At 31.9% G+C, this 19,599-nt stretch overlaps 2 protein-coding genes across 2 annotated transcripts; one reads left to right on the forward strand and one right to left on the reverse strand.

Moving 5' to 3' along the window:
• Nucleotides 1-10,076: 10,076 nt before the first annotated feature.
• Nucleotides 10,077-11,709, reverse strand: LOC108488424 (H/ACA ribonucleoprotein complex subunit 3-like protein). Its single transcript, XM_017792702.2, has 4 exons — nt 11,579-11,709; nt 11,399-11,477; nt 10,879-10,921; nt 10,077-10,403 (listed from the first exon to the last, which is right to left on the reverse strand). Exons 2-4 carry the CDS (start codon nt 11,450-11,452, stop codon nt 10,306-10,308), a joined length of 195 nt encoding a protein of 64 aa, XP_017648191.1. The 5' UTR covers nt 11,453-11,477; nt 11,579-11,709; the 3' UTR covers nt 10,077-10,305.
• Nucleotides 11,710-12,424: 715 nt separating this feature from the next.
• Nucleotides 12,425-13,026, forward strand: LOC108488898 (uncharacterized). The gene has a single exon (XM_017793175.2). It carries the CDS (start codon nt 12,537-12,539, stop codon nt 12,801-12,803), a length of 267 nt encoding a protein of 88 aa, XP_017648664.1. The 5' UTR covers nt 12,425-12,536; the 3' UTR covers nt 12,804-13,026.
• Nucleotides 13,027-19,599: the final 6,573 nt, after the last annotated feature.

The raw sequence follows: 19,599 nt of genomic DNA on the forward strand, positions 1-19,599 counted from the left end.
CATGGGGGTGCAGAGTGTTTGTTGGAGAGTGGCAACTGAGAAAATATTGTCGGCCATGGGAAGATTAAAATTAACCTTTTGTAATAGAGCGTTTTTGGAATAATGGAACTTTAATGAACGTCGGATTGTATGCTTGATTTATATAGAAGTTGTTAATGGTTATATGCCCCTCGGTTTTCAGATAATTACTTTAAATGCCATTTCGGAATTTCCTTTTTCATGAATTTGGCATTGATATCAATCCAATCATAATTAAATTTATTGATAGTTGTAACATTTCTTACTTTAGTTAAAAAAAAAAGATAAGTCACATTTTTAAATAAAATATTGGTTAAAACTTTAGATATTGACATAACAGTAAATGTACTTAATATTAATGTTATATTATTTATCTTATATGATACATCAAAAAATTAATATGAAGTACACATTAATTGACATATCAATTGTCATATTTAAAATTTTAAGGTTTTAATCAATATTTCTGTTAAAAACTACAATTCGATTATTTTTAAAAGGTTAGAAAGTTAAATTTATCTAAAAAAAAAGAGTCAAACGATTAAAAAATATAAATTTTAATAACTAAATTTATTATTATGTCAAAATTAATTAATTAATCGATTCAATTTATAATTTTTTACTGGTTGACAATAAATTACTCTATTTTTAATTTTATATTATCAATTAAATTATCAATTTTCAATTTAAACGATTATCATTTGATATGATTTTGAATGAATTAATTAAGGGTGGAATTTAGAAAAACGTGGTCGGCAATCAAAAAGAATAGATTTGGAATTTCTTGCTTTTTGAATTAAATGCTGATTTATTATGGAGGCATCAGGCATGCACTTTATTATTATTTTTATTACTAATTTTGTCCTTCGTTTTACAATTTGAAATACATGTCCTTATCGAATTCTCGAGGGCGGCATTCTGTATATCTATGATTGGTACGTTACTCTCAAATCAATGGGTGTAAATGATTCTAATTATTCATTTGAAAATATTAAAATTAAACATTCGCTCTTGTTGCAGAAGAAATAGTTTTAAAAGCAGTTAAAGAAGTGCAAGTTTTCTCTTTATGTTATTGTAACACGTTTTTTCTGTAGCATATTCAGGGTTTTATGATTTTTTTTTGCCGTCTTGGTTTGTTTGATTGGAGAGGGTATGTACTGATCTATTTTCTCTATGGAAGAGGATATTGCGAATCTGAGTCTTGATAATGGTCAAGAGGAAGCGTGGCAAATCAAGCTAGATGGAGTGTATGAGAAATTATTTTATGATCTCTATTTGGTGGGGCCTTTTCTTATAGTTAGTGTAGTTCAATTTCAAGCAACAAGGATCAGGATTGCAAATTTTTAACATTTGTTGGGGAATCTTGATTTCTGATTTGGGGGAAAAAGTGATTTTTATTTTGATTTTATTAAGAATCTGTTGATTTTTTATCAGCTCATTAACATTGAGGATCCGATGCAAGTTTGGTTGTTTTTATTGTGGAATTATTGGTCTAGATTCATGATTTGCCAAATGGTTTGATGTCGGAAGTAATGGCTAAGCAGTTTAGAAATTTTATTGGGTGGTGTTTCCTATAATACTAGTCCAAGTTAAGTTGGATGTGCGATCACTATTGAAAGGGATGAAGTTTATGCTTATATCAGTATGAGAGAATGGCTCTATTTTTTGTGTGGAGGAATGGGTCATGGTGACAGTTTCTGTCCAATACCAATACGAATCATTCATGGTAAACAAGTAATGCAAATAGGATGGAACATTGGATTGAAGGCGCAACCTCGTCGAGCTCAACAGAATTCCAGCATCTGGCTTAGAAATAAGGGCATTTTACGAAACTCACATTTTGGGGGTTTGATAAGGATCAATTAGGGCAGGATGATTTGCTAGGAGAATTGAGATTTGATTTATCCTTTAATTTGAGCGACTCAATTTTAATTCACATAAAAAATGTAGTTTTGAAATTCAATTTTGTAAATCAAATCAATGGAATTATGAATAGAAAAATTTATGTATTTAAATTGGAAATGTATTAGCGGTAAATTGAGTAATTAAATCGAAAAATTATTAATTAAAGCACAAAAATTAAATTATAAAAATATAATCGCTATTGAAATTTTGATTTGGAAAATTAAAGGGACCTTATTGAATATTATACTAATTAAAAATTGAACAAAAGATAATTTTATCAGCTAATCAGAATCTTTTTCTTTTATTTAACTAATTATCTATTGATACTTCGAATTTATGATTTTTTGGGTTAATTATAGAATTGAACAGATAATTTCTTTTCTATTCTTTTTCTTAAATCGTCCCATTTAGGGTAAAGGATCAACACTGAAACTCAATCTACAATCAATCAATTTCTTCAGGACGTTTCCTGAGACATATTGGACATTTTGTTTTCATTGTTTGCCTTGGTAGACACGGTACACGTTATCCAGGCCTGTTCCTATAATGTCCTCAATACTTTAAAAAATATTATATTTAATATATTATTAGGAGAACTATTTTATATATTTTGTATAAATTTTATGAGAAAATTTTAAAAGATTTAGATTGGAACTTGAATTTAGGATATATCATTTTGTTTTAATATTGGTATGTACGGCTATTATATATATATATAAATATATCTTAATTACATACGTGTAAATAAATTTTTATATAAAATATAAATTTAAAAATTATTAATTAAGTTTAATAATTTAATTAAATGATTATTTTATTTTAAGTGTAATTATAAAAATAATAAAGATAAAGATTATTAAAAATTAATTTAAAATATGACAACATACCCTTTTCCTATTCTAATAATTTGGGCACCTAAAAAACCTCCTGGGTTTTCATTAGACCTTGATGTTCTTAACATTGCTGTGGACCCACAATAGCAAACATGTATGGCATTTGGTACCCTCTTTTCTCCTCCTCCTGTGCTGTCTAGTTCAAAAAATGAGAGTATTTTTTTAAGGTTTTCTTATTTTAAAGTAAAAATAAAATAAAAAGAAAATATTTTTAAATTTGTAAAAAAATATGTGGCTCTTAGTTGGCTGCCACGTCAACGTTTATCGCTCCTAAACCAATCACATGTGATTATCATTATCTCTTTAAAGATAAATTAACCAAACAGTAACCATTTTATTATAACACGACAATATTAGTGACTATTTTGTAAGAAATTAAAATTTAATAACCAAAATATTATTTACTCCAAAAATAAGTGATTATTTTTATAATTTATCATTTTATTTTTACATGATTTTTATAGATATTTTTTACATAATTTTTTAACTCGTGTCGTGACTATATATAAACTTTTAACTTTGCCATTGCAATCAAAATATCATATGATTTTTAAATAAATTTTAATAATTATATTTATTACATAATTTTTTACTTAAATTATAAGTGACATAAAATTGAGTTTATAAACTTTTATATAATTAATGTATATAAACATAGTATCATTAATTATAAAAATGATTTTTGATGGAGTAATAAGAAAATTCATGTGTTTTGCGTTGTACATTTCCGAGGTGGTTAATTGAAAACACGTCGTTTTCGAAGAAACTAGAGAAAGCTTTATAATTTGTAAATATTTTTCTCCACATATTATATAATTTATTTATTATTATGTCTACTTTTATTATAAAATATTATTATTTATTATATTATGCATTATACATTGTTACTTAATAATTATTTATAATATTTTAATTTATTAATATGTCGTTGATTAAATTTTAAATTTTTTAGTAATAATTTAATTAATTTTTATTTAATAAAAGTATAATTTTGATAGACTCGATGCTCGTAGAGTATTAAGAAAATGTCGTGCGTTTTGCGTTGTAAATTTCTGAAGTGGTTTATGGAGAACATCTCATTTTCGAAAAAAAAAACTAGAAAGCTTTATAATTTACACATTTTATTTTTTGCATCAACAATTTAATCCTTCTAAAACAATTTTTTTAAGAGAAAATATATTTCATTAAAATGAGAACTGAATATGGAGGAAAGAGAAGAAACAGCTAAGCCGAAATTAATAGACTTATTCTGTACACTTAAACTTAATTATTTTCGTTCTTATCTAAGATTAGAACAGCATTCAAACGTTAAAATCTCATAAATAGAATATGAACAACTAACAAAATTCAGAGTAATTCACGTGGAATAAAACCACCCTTGCGAATGCATGAATAGTTTTATTAGCTCATCTATGTGTCCAATGAAAGGATAAAGCACCAAAAAAAGAACTAAGGTGGATATAATCTTGAATCAATAATTATATTTGATTTTAAAAACAATTTTTGATGTATGTTTTTATGATGTAAAAAATAAAAAAAATTAATTTTTATTTGTATGGAGCAGTGATTAAAGCTCTTGTCAGACACTTATTTGATAGGAGTTCAAATCACGTGACCCTATAAATTTAAAATCTCATAAATTTAGATATATATTTTGATAGTGTAAAAAATTTAGAAAAAAAATTCATAAAGTGAGAGATGATGTGTCAATAATAGAAGTATCATGAACGCCTCTGTACTAAGAGTCTATATGTATTTTGCTCCATTTATTAAAAAAAAAAGAGTAAACTAGTCTTGGTACATTAGATTAAAGAGTAATCAGTCCTATTTGTTAAAAACTTCATCCATTTCTACTATTAAAAAATGGTGTGACTAACAGAATAAACAGACAATTCCACGTGGTGTGCTAAGTGCACTTTATGCTAACGTATAGGGACTAGTTTTTAACCGTAAAAAATGGATAGAATTTTTATAAAAAGATCAATTTGATCTTTAATCTAATGTACAAAGACTAATTTGTCTATTTTTTAATAGAATGGGTAAAACGCAATCCAACTTCAAGTATAAGGGCCTCTATAGTACTTTTACCAAGTGTCAACATCGAACTTCATGATTATTTTATTATTTATTTATAAAGTGTAAGGATAATTATTTAATGCATAAGTGATATAGTTTTTTAATTCCATAAACGAAGTTAAGACTCTGCAATTGTCCTTAATGAAGCACATGTCAGTCTTTTTAACTTCATTTATAAAGTTTAAAAAAATGTATTAAATTGTTATGCATTGTGTCATGAACTTCATAAAGCACTCGTAAGGAGCTTGACACGTATCTTCCAACGAAACCAACAATATTATAAACCCACAGCTAATTCACAAATCACAACCTGACAAACTTCAGAATTGGGCACCTCTGCTGATGTAATATGAGAACTACGTGGATGCCTAGAGTAATTGATTGTTAGTAGTCTTAACATACTTCATCTAGGACATTACATCACTGCCACTGCAATGGTATCAAATCAAACCTTCACATCAACAATCTTAAAATACATAGTTAACTTTGTCTCCCACTATAAAAGGGTCTGGTAAGCAACTCACATGTGTCAACTAGAGGTGTGCATGGGCCGAGCCACCCTGCCCGACCCGAAGGCCCGCCTGAAATGTGAGAGGGTTTGGAAAAAAATATAGGCCCGAAAAATGGGCTTGGACAAAAAAATATGACCCATTTAAAAAAAAGAACTGGGCCTCGGGTAAGACATTTTTGGTCCGGCCCAGCTCGGCCCGAATTCACTAGATGAAAAAAAATATTTTTTTAATATTATTTTCTTATTATTTTCTCCCTATTTTGCTACTGTTTTACTATTATGTTGCTACTATTTTGTTATTATTGTTTGGATATTATATAAAATTTATTTTATTGTTAATTTTTTTATTATTTTAAAGACATTTGCTAATTTTGTTATTATTTTAGTGGCATTTGCTTGTTAAATTGCATCTATTTTAGTGTTTTTAGTATTTTTAAAATTTATTTTCAGTTTGTTGAGAAATATTTATTTTAATGTTTTTAGTATTTTGATGATTTATATATATTTTAAAATTATATAAAAATAATATAAAATTAATATGGGCGGGCCGAGTCGAGCTCGGGTTTTAACATTTTTATTCGGGTTGGGCTTGGGCAAAATTTTATGCCCATTTTTCGGGCCGGGCCAAGCCTGGAGCTAACAAACGGACCTAAATTTTTAGTTAGGCTGGGTCTGAACCCGACCCGGCCCGGCCCATACACACCTCTGGTGTCAACTCTGAGAGACTTCCCTCACTTAATCTCAATTCTCTCCGCAAAACAAACTACAATTTTCTTTCAACCTTGACACTCCTTTCTTCATCAAACCAACAAATTCTTGTTTTTATTATCATAAATAATAATCCAAAGTTTAGGACTAAGATCTAATGTTAATTAAAAATTCATTTCAACATAAATCTATTGTGATTATATCACTAACTGGATTGGAAATCAACAATTATTAATTACGTGAATTTTAATTTTTGCTTAACTAAAACACATTCATAACACACTTTTTCAAGTTTAATTAAGATACTTCATTTATATCATATAAATGTTTTCCATAGAAAAATTAAAATATATGGACACGTGGCCCTACCGTTATCTAAAGCAAAGCACAATCGTTTTCCATTCTTGCTGTCCTTGTGTACATAATCTTCTTGGATCCTCAATATGTTATATTATAACATGACTGGTAAAATAGGTAAAAGCAGTACAAAATTCCAGTATTATATTTAAGATTGCATTTTAATTTTTTATTGAAAGATGGATAAATTAGTTGAGTGAGCTAAACAGTTTCGTTAAAATTTGGTATTTATATATAATGTATAATAATAATTTTAGCCTTCGACCTTTATATATTTATTTAATTTGACCCTTAAATTTTTATTGGAAGTAAATTAAAAAAATTTAAATTAGTAACGCTAAAAGGTCAAAAGATGTTAGTAACAAATTAAAATAAACAATTAAACTAATTTAAAATTTAAAATTATTAAAGAATCATAAAATTATAGACAAAATTTATGAAAAAGTTATAAAAATTTAAAATATATTTTTTATTAAATAATAATAATAGTGACGCAATAAAAGAGTAAGGGTCAAATTTTTCAAATCTTATAACCATTAAATTTTAATGGGTCGATGTTGTTATTTTTAATAAAAATTTTATAAATTTAAATTTTTATAACTTTTTAAACCTTATTTATAATTTTTATGACTTTTTCAATAATTTTAATTTTTAAAGGGATTAATTGATTTTTTTAATTTGTTAGTAAGGCCTTTAGCCTTATTAGATTCAAAATTTTCTAATTTATTTCCAATAAAAGAGTTGGGGTCAAATTGAATAAATATATGAAGGTCGAGAGCTAAATTTGAAATTATACCTTATATATAAACACCAAATTTTGATGGAGAAATTGTTTTGCTTATTTATCAAATGTGCAGAGGATAATTTGTCCATTTTTTCAATAAATAGCCTAAAATGCAACCAAAAGGTATAGTGAAAGTACTATGGAGGTCATTCTAGTAGGAGTTTGATTGCATTTTACCCCTTTTACTCAAAAAATAAGCAAATTAGCCTTTGTACGTTAGATTAAAATTCATCAATTTCTACCATTAAAAATTGGTCCATGTACGTCAACATGAGGTACATGTGGCATGCCATGTGTAACTGTTTGATTATTCCATCAGCTACGCCCATTTTTAACAATAGAAATGGATGAATGTATAAAAACTAACTTTGTTCATTTTTTATTTAGAGAGTTTTGCAAGGTTAACGTATTTGCTTTTTTGGGGACAATAAATAGAATTACTCATAGTCCCCTAACTCATAAATAGAATGATAATGCGTTTTAATGTACTTAACCCTACATCCTCCCGCATTAACAACAATATTTATGTTAATTGAGTTAAGACTCAATTAGCTGCATAAAATAAATTATTAACTTATCAAAATATATACAAATATATATAATATCTTAGACATTATTATAACACAAGAAAACGTACGAATACAAATACCCATTTGAAAAAGAACGTGCAAGAATCCGAAAGAAGCTGAATTGTCGAAGTGTCTTAAAAGTGTAATTTCAAATAGACATAAGTTGTGGACCCTAATTAATGGGTAGCTAGAAAAGTGATTTGGCTGTTCATGCCCTGAATAAAAGGCTAACTTAAAAAGTTTGAACACTTAAAAAGGATCAAATTGGCTTTTTGCTATAAAATTTTGGATGACCTTATTGTATCATCATCCGTATTGAGGCCTCGTTGTCACTTAGTACCAAACAGGATATGCATGTGAACTGCTTTGGACCACAACCAATTTAAGTATAAGGAAATTCTTTGGATCTTTCCCTTCCATGCCAACTATATCTTCTTGCCTTGCCTACAACCCATTATTCTTTTGATTGGAGTGAACATGATTTTTGGTTTGTTCAATAGTTTTTAGCAGTCACAACTTGCTATTAAATTTTGAAGAACTCAATGATAATTTTTCAAATTTTTAGGGACCAAGAACCCTTTTAACTCCAGTTAGTTCTGCTAAGTTTTGAGATTTTTTTTTTCTCTTTAGTAAGTCGTAAGTGGAACTGAAATTAATGTTAATCGATATTTAAACTCAAATTATTTATCACTATACCTATGGTTGATTCAACTTAGGTCATAGTGCAAAGTTTGAAGGTATCTTTTCATGGTTTGCTTCTGAAAATTCATGATAAATGATAGTGCGGGTGTTAAAATAATTTGTTTGCTGCCCTGATTGGCCATTTTTGGTAGGGATCAAGGTTTCAAGTTGAACAACAAAAAGTTGGTTTTTGGAGGAATCTGATTTGAGACATATCAGGCGCTTAGCTTTCAGTGGTTGCCCTCATAGATAGGGCACAGGATTCTGCTCAAACAGACTGCGGATGGTGTCATACACGGTACAGGTTTCTGTTCAAACAGGCTGCGGATAGTGTCAGCTATCAGGTTTTGTTGGTTATTATGTGTTGTGTTCTTGGAATGTGCTTTGGCATATCCCGGAGAATTTTTGAGCCCTTCCTAGTTTAAATTCAATATCACTACCAGTTGGTTTGTGTTTTTTATTTTTCAATGAAAATATTCTACTATATGAAAAGATATTTACAAACAATAAGAGACAAGGTTGTAAAAAAACGAAAGCAAAAGCTCCAAAATCAAATTCTGAATTAATCTATTTTATAATCCTCACTCAATTTGAAATTTTAAAGAGTTCAATTAAGAAAGTAAACATATCAAATTAAAATTTTGTTATAATATAACTAATTTCATTTTAGAGCAAATAATTTTCAAACCTAAAATATTTTAATATAATAAAATTAAATAATTAATTAACTTATTTAGGTCCCAAAATTATTATTTTAGAAAAGTTTTAACATTCTTTATATATTTTTAAAATTTTTAAATATAAATTTTAAAATTTTAACAAATATTCAATTTTTTTAATTTTTGTTGAGAAGGTGACCAATTTACTCATTTTAAAATTAATAAAGATCAAAAGAATATTTACACTAATTTTTTATTCAAGTTGTAAGGTTCAACACAACTCAAATTCAAAACTAGAATTACTTAAATCAAATAATTCGATTCAATTAACTCAATTTTTTTAATTTTTCAAATCAAATCAAATTTTACTCATGTTTATTAAAAATCGGACTATTTTTTTTTAAGTTAAAAATCAAATTCTACAAATTAAAAAATAGGATGAAACACAAACAAAATGTTCAAAGGCACTATAAATCTATTACCTAGCAGATTTAGGGTGAATTTGAATGAGTAGAGAAATGTGACGCGGTTGACTTACTTTTTGTCTCACGCTAAAAGGTTTTACACGAACCGTAAATAAACACACGGTACATCCAAACCCATCCTTAAGTTAACAACACTTAACACTCTCTTCACATGCAGCCCTAGAGATGACAAACTGGACCCGACCCAAAAAGAACCCAAACCCATTGAAACCGAATTTAACAAAAAAAGAACCCAACTTGAAAAATCTGAACTCAAAAAAGCTCCAACATTGAACTCAGAAAACCCAAACCCAAGATTGACCCAAACTCGAAATTAATAATAGAAATAAAATAATCAAACTATAATTAAATATTTTTATAAAAGCTTTGATATCATGTTAAGCATCTAACCTAACCCAAAACCAATTGGTAATAAGAGGAGGGGCTTAACTTTTGAGATAGGAACATAGTAAACCTAATACTTAAAACAAAGAAGGGATAACAAGACTTAATCTACTCTTGGAACAAACAAAATACTCAAGTTACTTAGCTGTTTGTAATTTTAAATCATCATCGTCATCATAAAGGGACTCAGATATGAGCCGAAGAGGAACTTCATTACACATACAAAGACACCAAGTATGCTATATAAAAGTGCAGCATGCATGACATGAAATGTTTCAGTATTTTAGTGGCGACTGCTGGGTGGGCAATAATCCAAAACGCTTCTTCAAAAGAACTCTTTGTCTTGAGTATTTGTCATCGGGGGAGAAACGAGCTGTGCGAATGTTGGTAAAAGATCAAAAAGACAATCATTAGATAACATTACAGTACTTATGAATAAGATTTCTGTGCAACTTTCCACCCATTACTGTTTAAGTGCCATGGACGAAACAAAGCGGTACCAACTTGCTGATGACTGGATAAATAAGAGACAGATAGCTAATGACCATGTAATCAGAGCTCAGATCATTACCAATTCTCCATCATGATAATCATCTTGTGTTGATTTTCAATCAAGATGGGCAAAACAAAATAATGTAGATCAAAGCAGCTTACATGAATACCGAATAAGTGCGTGTGTGTGTGCGCACCCCTCAATAGACAAGCAGGGTCAAACATAAAATGTGCTAGAATTGCTCATAAAGGGTACAATCAGAAGGACCATGAAAGAAAGAAAAATGTAAAAAAGACTATAAAACTAATGATCAGTGTATGCCAGAAATGAGATAAAATGCTTCAGGCCATATTACCTGGATGAGCAGACTGAGTAGGCAGCCCATGTGGCGATTCTTTCTGCACATAAAATCCATACAAATGTAAATATAAAGAATAATTTGCGAAATATTGATTATCCATATGTTAGAAACCTAAAATATTGCTACAACAAAGATAATATGATGAAAGACAGCCTATGCTAGACAGCAGGACAGAGATTAAAACTTAATCACAGTCCCAAATTTCACATTTAAATCATTCCAGGGTTACTCCCTCAATTATTAAGAAAGCGAAATTCCACCAAAAATTTCGTGCTTCCGCAATAAAAAAGTCCTCAGCTAAGTTACAGGTTTTAGAGAAAATTAAGCTAAAAACTCAGCTTTCAAAACTAAAAAGTTCAAACTTTGGAGCACATACTACATATAAGGTCGTCAATCTCACAGTCTCCATCACCATATGCAGAACTTATCAAATTGTGGAATTAATACAAACCTCAGAATATTTGTAGTTTTAACTAATTATCAATAAAAAAAGTGATGGGTATATGGGATTTACCTTAGTGGTGTAAACTTTGTCACCATTCTCATTTATGTAGAACTGGAGATACATCTTATCCGATCAAAATAAACACAAACTGTAAAAACAGAGAGAGAAAGATTAGAACTTTCATGCAATTAAAAGAAAACCCAGATAGAAACACCAAGTATATAAAGGAAACAGTGGATTTTTTTGCACCTTCTCTGACGGGGGTTGAGGAAGCAACTAAGGAGAAAGGAAATTTAGGGGGTTTTCTAGGGTTTTAGGGTATTATCAGAATGAGTGATGATGGGCCATTACTATCCTTGAAATTGGGCTAAAAGTACAGAAATATAATTACTTATTTAAATTTAAGATGGCCCAATTTCTTCATTAGGATTTCGACATACAAGTTATAAACATACCAAAGCCACAAGATGTCTTCATAAATTTACGTTTGGATATTTATGTTAAGTTATTTTTTCGTGTATTTATATATATTAATGTCGTGATTAATAATATTTATTTGTTCACTTTTAAAATTGAGATTGTATACTATTATTTATTCAAAAAACAAATTATGTATTTGAAAAATTATGACCTATGCCATGTCTGAATATGTTGGATGAGGAACCGGTCTTCATTGGAGTACTTTTTTCTTTCCTTCACGATTTTCATCTTCATTTCTATCCATAAATGATTGAGAGAGATGTAATCTTCAAGTGATGGAAACCAATGAGTTCCAGTCGTGCAAGTTTTTTCAAGAAATTTATTGTCGATTTCAACCTTTCATGGCTCCGCAAGGCAAGGTAAGAGGACTGGGCAGATGGCACAAATTTAGAAGGTGCCGCTTCAGCCAAGAAAAGTGCAAATTTTCCAAGCCATTAATGCATATCTGCAAAGGTCCCTACTATGTACTTATCTCTTACGATCTTGTTTCTGAAACATCAAACATCAAATATAACTTTTGCTAATTAATATCAAAAAGTAAGTGTCGGCACTAAGAGTTAAAATTTTGATTAAGACCACCATTTCAATGCAAGCCAAACCATGTTCTTCCTTATATAAATCTTATCAAATACATAGCTTCAGCATTGTGCTTATCCAAAAAACCAGGGTTCTTTCTTGGGATTTTCTCGTTTCAAAACATCTTCAAAGCTTTTACTTACTTACAGACATGGCGAGTTCACGTCTTCCGAGGTTTATCATGGAAGTTGCTCCACCACAGTTTGTTACTGTGATGAGACAAAGAACAAGGACGATGTTGGATACCATTAATGAAGAGGATAATCTTGATGGTTCAAAGAGTTTATCATCAACTACAATTCCAGCAGGTGCTACTATGGTGACTGCTGCTGCTGCTTCATCTTCTTCAGCTACTACTGTGACGGCTCACTCCAAGTATTTTTCTCAAAGGAGTGTCCAGTTTTTTAATTTTCAGTAACTAGAACGATCGTATATTTGAAGAATATGTATCTTCAATCCCTTGTTTTTTTGATAATTAATCCCTACTTTTTTCTTCAACAACTAGCTAATTAGATAAGTCCCGGGGGATTGGCTTGATGATCACTGGCCAAAACTTTGCTGAGACTTATATATGTGCTGTAAATGTAAGCCAGAAATGTTCATATTTTCATCAATAAGAACATTACGAATTTAACACCAAATTGACCGACTTAGATTCAAGTCGCATTAATCACGTTATTGTTAGAGTTTTATCATTCTTTTACAATTCACTAAAAAAAAACATTATTTGAACCATTCTCTTAATCATTAATCACTCTGTTGTTAAGGTGAGCTATTACGCACTCTTTCAAGGGTGGCTGCCACTCTTACCTCCTCTATTGTTAAGCGGTTATTTAGGAGCCTTAGCTGGTGGTCCGGGCTGTTTCCCTCTCAACGATGAAGCTTATCCCCTATCGTCTCACAAACCAACCTCGACCCTTGTTATTTTGCGTTCATATCTAGTATTCAGAGTTTGGTACCGCTCTCGCGGCCAGCACCAAAACAGTGCTTTACCCCTAGATGTACAATCAACTATTGCGCCTCAATGCATTTCGAGGGGAACCAACTAACTTTGTGTTTTGTTGAAAAGTCAATTAAAGGGTGAGTTGAAAAGTCAAAAATGGGAGGTGCAAGTGGCACCGAAAGAAAAAGTGGTAGGCAAGTTGTTTAAAATTGAATGGGATAATTGCAATTTTGGTCCCTAATTTTTTAGGCCATTTGCAAGTTAGTCCCTGAACCTCAACTATAAATAGGCCTAACCATTTCTCATTTCAACCATCCCAACCAATCTTTCTCTCTTAGTTTTCTCTCTTCTCCCATTTGAGAATTCTTAAGGAATTCTATTTGTTTGTAATATTTTGGAGATAGTAAAGTTATCATCCGGTGTTAGTGCAGGGACGTAGGTATAATTTACGAACCTTGTTAAACTCTTGTGTTCTTTCTTGTCCTATTTTTCTTTCAATATTTGAGGGTATAATAGTAGTATTTAATTGTGCTATTAAATTACTATAGAAGGATATTCGACTAAGGAAAGACTTGGTATTCAAGAGATCCTTGTGATCCACCTCTCTTCCCAGGAATTGAACTTTGTGTGATTTTTTAGTACAATAATTTACACGCTTCGACCCTATTGGAACTACAAGTGGTATCAAGAGAAGATTAATCGTAGTATGCTCTGTGGTTGCGCTTAAACCGATCTTCCACATCGAAAAAGATTTCCTTAGGTATATTGAAAGATTATGGAGAAAATGGTCGGTGTAGGAGCTTCAACATCGTCCATGTGGACAAGACCGACAATTGCAAATGCAAGATTGGTAGTGGAGATCTTTGATGGCACGGGCCATTTTGGTATGTGGCAAAGTGAGGTTCTAGATGCCTTTTTCAAGAGGGTCTAGACATTGCCATTGATGAAGAGAAACCAGATGATGTACAGGAGAAAGATTGGAAGGCGATCAATCGGTTGGCATGTGGCACAATTCGATCGTACCTTTCTCGAGAGTAGAGGTATGCTTTTTCAAAGGAAACTTCTGCAAATAAGTTGTGGGTAGCACTTGAAGAAAAAATTTTGAAGAAAAGCAGTCAAAATAAGCTCCACTTGAAGAAAAGACTGTTTCGCTTCACTTATGTCCCAGTACCACAATGAATGATCACATCACCAAATTTAATCGCTTAGTCACCGATTTGCTAAATCTGGATGAGACATTCAAAGATGAAGATTTGGCTTTGATGTCTTTGGGGTCACTTGTCGAGGAGTTTGAGTTCTAGAAACTACTCTACTTCATGGCAGAGTGATATATCTCGAGCGAAGTCTCATGCGGCCTTATACTGATTATGAACAGAGAAAGAAGGACAAATGAAAAACTTAATCGAGATCTGAAGCTTTAGTAGTCCGAGGTCGTTCATACACTCGGAAGAAAACTCAGAAAGGGAGATCAAAGTCAAAGTCCAGACTCGGGAAAGATGAATGTGCCTTTTGCCATGAGAAAGGCCACTATAAGAAAAATTGTTCAAAGCTGAAGAATAAGGGAAAAGCTGCTGTAGATGCTTGTGTTGCAAAGCAGTGACTCTGAACTATTACTGGTTGCATCATCATCGTTGTTCCATTCAGATGAGTGGATATTGGATTCGGGTTGTACCTATCATATGTCCCCTAACCGAGAGTGGTTCTCTGATTTAGTAGAACTAAATGGAGGAGTTGTTTATATGGGCAATGACAATGCCTGTAAAACTATTGGGATAGGTTCAATCTAATTAAAGAATCAAGATGGATCAACCAGAGTTTTGACTAATGTTCGGTACGTGCCCAGTTTGAAGAAAAATCTCATCTCATTGGGAGCCTTGGAATCTAATGGTTCAGTTGTTACTATGAGAGATGGGATTTTGAAAGTGACATTTGGCGCACTTGTGATATTGAAGGGCATCAGGAAAAATAACTTGTATTACTACCAAGGTAGTACAGTTATTGGAGCGATCATTGCAGACTTCCTAAGTAACAAAGAATTGGACTCAATGCGGTTGTGGCATATGAAGTTGGGACATGCAATGAAAAATCCTTGCAAATTCGCAAAGCAAGGATTGTTGAAAGGTGCAAAGGCTTGCAAATTAAAATTTTGCGAGCATTGTGTTCGGGAAAGCAAAAGAGAGTGAAATTGACCGCTATCCATAATACAAAAGGTATTTTGGAATATGTTCACTCAGATGTGGGGGCCTTCCAAAACACCTTCGTTGGGAGGAAAACACTACTTTGTTACTTTTGTTGATGACTTTTCCAGAAGAGTTTGGGTGTATACCATGAAAACTAAGGATGAAGTGCTTGGAGTTTTTCTTAAATGGAAAACTATGATCGAAAACCAGACTGGCAAGAAAATCAAGCGGCTTAGGACGGACAATGGAGGGGAATATAAAAGTGATCCGTTCTTCGATGTGTGCCAAGAGTATGGTATTGTTCGACACTTCACAGTTAGGGATACACCGCAGCAGAATGGAGTGGCAGAGCGTATGAATCGAACATTCTTTGGAGAAAGTTCGATGTATGTTGTCTAATCTTTGGGTTGGGCAAGCAATTTTGGTTGAGGTTGTGACATCTGCCGCCATCTTGTTAATCGTTGCCATCATCTGCATTAGAAAGAAAAACTCCTATGGAGGTATGGTGCGAAAACCGCTACAGATCATGATTCCTTACATGTGTTTGGATCCACTGCATATTACCATGTGAAGGAGTCAAAGTTAGATCCGAGGGCAAAGAAAGCTCTCTTTATGGGAATCATTTCTGGAGTGAAGGGATTTCGTCTTTGGTGCTTAAGCACAAAGAAAATGATCTGTAGCGAGAGATGTTACCTTTGATGAATCGCCACATTGAAAAGGTAGTAGATGAAGATATTCATCAGCGATACTCCACGCGGTGGAGTATACTCCAAAACAGTAGAGTTTGAGCGGATGGGGATTTGCCCAGTTAATAAGTCTAATTCTCCAGCCACAATGGAGGAATTAGAGGTTGAAGAGGTTCTGACCCAAGAACCATTAAGTATACCAGATCCAGTTGCAGTTGCAAGGCCACGGAGAGAAATTCGTAAACTTGCTCGATTTACTGATATAGTGGCCTACGCCCTTCCCGTTGTTGATGATGATATTTCTGCCACTTATCAAGAAGCAATGCAAAGCTTAGAAAGTGACAAATGGAAATGCGCCATGGATGAAGAAATACAGTCTCTCCGGAAGAACAATACTTGGGAGTTGGTGCAATTACCGAAAGGTAAAAGGACAATCGGATGCAAGTGGGTATTCACAAAGAAAGATGGATCTCCTAGCAAGAAAGATGTTTGCTACAAGGCAAGATTGGTAGCTAAAGGCTACGCTCAGAAGGAGGGAATTGACTACAATGATGTATTTTCCCCTGTTGTGAAGCATTCCTCCATTAGAATTTTGTTAGCCCTGGTAGCACAGTTGAATTTGGAGCTAGCTCAACTTGATGTTAAGACGCATTTTTTGCATGGTGAGTTAGAAGAAGAGATCTATATGACTCAGCCCGAAGGATACACAGATGCTGGTGGTAGAAATTGGGTTTGTAAGCTGAACAAATCGCTATATGGATTGAAGCAATCCCAAGGCGATGGTACAAACGATTTGATAGCTTTATGAGAAGGCGATACACAAGAAGCAAATATGACAATTGTGTGTATTTGCGGAAGTTGCATGACGGATCTTTTATTTATCTACTCTTGTATGTTGATGATATGTTAATCGCTTCGAAGAGCCAAAAGGAGATAGATAAGCTGAAGGCTCAGTTGAATTAAGAGTTCGAGATGAAAGATCTAGGTGAGGCCAAGAAGATTCTCGGCATGGAGATAAGTAGAGATAGACAGAGAGGCAAGCTTTGTTTGAATCAGAAGCAATATCTGAAAAAGGTATTATAATGTTTTGGTGTAAATGAAAACACAAAACATGTAAGTACCTCACTTGCTTCTCATTTGAAACTTAGTGCTTAATTATCTCCGAAAACTGAAGATGAAAGAGAATATATGGCGAAAGTCCCATATGCTAATGCAGTTGGGAGTTTGATGTATGCGATGGTGTGTACGAGGCCTGACATTTCACAAGCTGTTGGAGTTGTGAGCAGGTATATGCATGATCCTGGAAAAGGACATTGGCAAGCTGTGAAATGGATTCTACGGTATCTTCGAAAAACTGTAGACGTTGGTTTAATTTTTGAGCAGGATGAAGTACTTGGTCAGTTTGTAGTTGGATATGTTGATTCCGACTTTACTGGTGATTTAGATAAACGTCGTTTAAATACGGGGTATCTGTTTACTCTTGCGAAAGCCCCAGTGAGTTGGAAGTCTACCTTCGATCTCTGATGGTGTGTCTACTACGAAGCGGAATATATGGCGATTCTGAAGTCATTAAGGAGGCTATTTGGCTTAATGGATTGTTGAAAGACTTGGGAGTTGTTCAAAGTCACATTAGTCTATATTGTGACAGTCAGAACGCTATTCATTTAGCGAAAAATCAAGTCTATCATTCAAGAACCAAGCATATCGACGTAAGATATCACTTTGTGCGGGAAGTCTTTGAAAAAGGAAAAATTCTACTTCAGAAGATTCCGACCGCAGATAATCCCGCAGATATGATGACCAAGGTGGTAACAACAATCAAGTTTAATCATTGTTTGAACTTGATTAACATCTTGAAAATTTGAACACCTTCAGGTGTATGGCGCTCGAGAGCGCATTTGGAGGCACTACAAAAGATAGCTTTGTAATAGCCCAAAATTGGGTCTAGTTGGAACAGAGGTTTCGGGACCACAAAATCTGAGATATAAATAATTATTTTATGATTATTTTGAGGTCTATGATATGATTGCATGATTGTGTGAAAATTTCGTGAAGAAATTCTATGCATAAAGTGCTTAATTCGAAGTTAGGGACTAAATTGAATAAGTTGTAAAACTTGCATTCTAGAAGTTTCTAGTATGAAATTGATTTGAAATATTAATTAGGAGGTCTTAAATAGCAATTTGACCAATTTCTAAGTTATGGACAAAAATTGGACATGGATGGAACTTTTGGAAAGTTTAGTAGTAAGGGTATTTTGGTCATTTAGGGGTAAAATGAATTAAAATACAAAATTAAAAGCCAATTTTGCTCATCTTCTTCACCATGGACGTGTATACCAAGGGAGACTCCATGTCTAGGGTTTTCAAGCTTCCCAAGCTCAAATGTAAGTTCGTTCTAACCCCGTTTTTCAAGTTCTTTACGTTTTTTGAGTCCCGGTAACTTGATTTAGCTTATGCTAGCAATAATTCAACCTAGGGTTCATATTTGGAAAAATACCCATAGGTAAAATTTGTGTATTCTGGTGTTTTGTGATACAATATGAGGTTTTAAGTTATGTTAGACAACTTGTGCTACTCAGTTTTAAGTGAAAACGAGCAAAAGGGCTTAATCGGTAAAAATACCTAATAGTCATAAGTATATGTTAGAGTGAGAATTTGATGTTGCCATAGAAGGGAAAAGTGATCATCATGTCATAAAACATAAGAATAAGGGATGAAGTTTAATTCCCGAGCCTAGGGGCAAAAGTGTAAATATGCAAAAGTTTAGGGGCAAAATTGTAATTTTTCCAAAGTTTGAGTTAAGGACTGTTTTGAATAGTACATTAATTAAATAAGTAAAATATGATGTTTTAGGTCCCAGAAAACGAGATTTGAACCTAGAATGAGAGAAAAATTAAAAATTGGGAAAGTTGGTAAAATGGCCGTTTTAATATCAAGGTAAGTTCATATGTATAATAAGCATTAATTTATGCATGTTTCAATGTAAAATTGATATATTTACTATGATCTCCGAGGTGTTGAAAGTATGTAAGTTGGTATGATAATAATACAACAATAATGTTTGTAATTTATATTTGAAAGTTAAATTTAGTGAATTAATTGAATTATGTTAAATTAAATGATTATGGTGCCAAGTTTATGAATTGATTTAAAAATATGTCTATGGTACATGAAGTGCATTGAATTATCATACATAAATGTGATTTCTATGATTATGGATATTATGGGAAATTGTAAGTTCATATGATTTTAATAAGACAATGTGTAATTTAATGTTATTGCGTTGATATTAAATGAGATGTAAGTTTATATGTAAGTAATACATCACTATTACTTGTATTATGATATTTTATAAAAATATTGGAAATATGTTTGTGGATAATTACTTGATTGGTGAAATTGT

This window comes from Gossypium arboreum, chromosome 10, assembly GCF_025698485.1.
Source record: "Gossypium arboreum isolate Shixiya-1 chromosome 10, ASM2569848v2, whole genome shotgun sequence".
NCBI lineage: Eukaryota > Viridiplantae > Streptophyta > Magnoliopsida > Malvales > Malvaceae > Gossypium > Gossypium arboreum.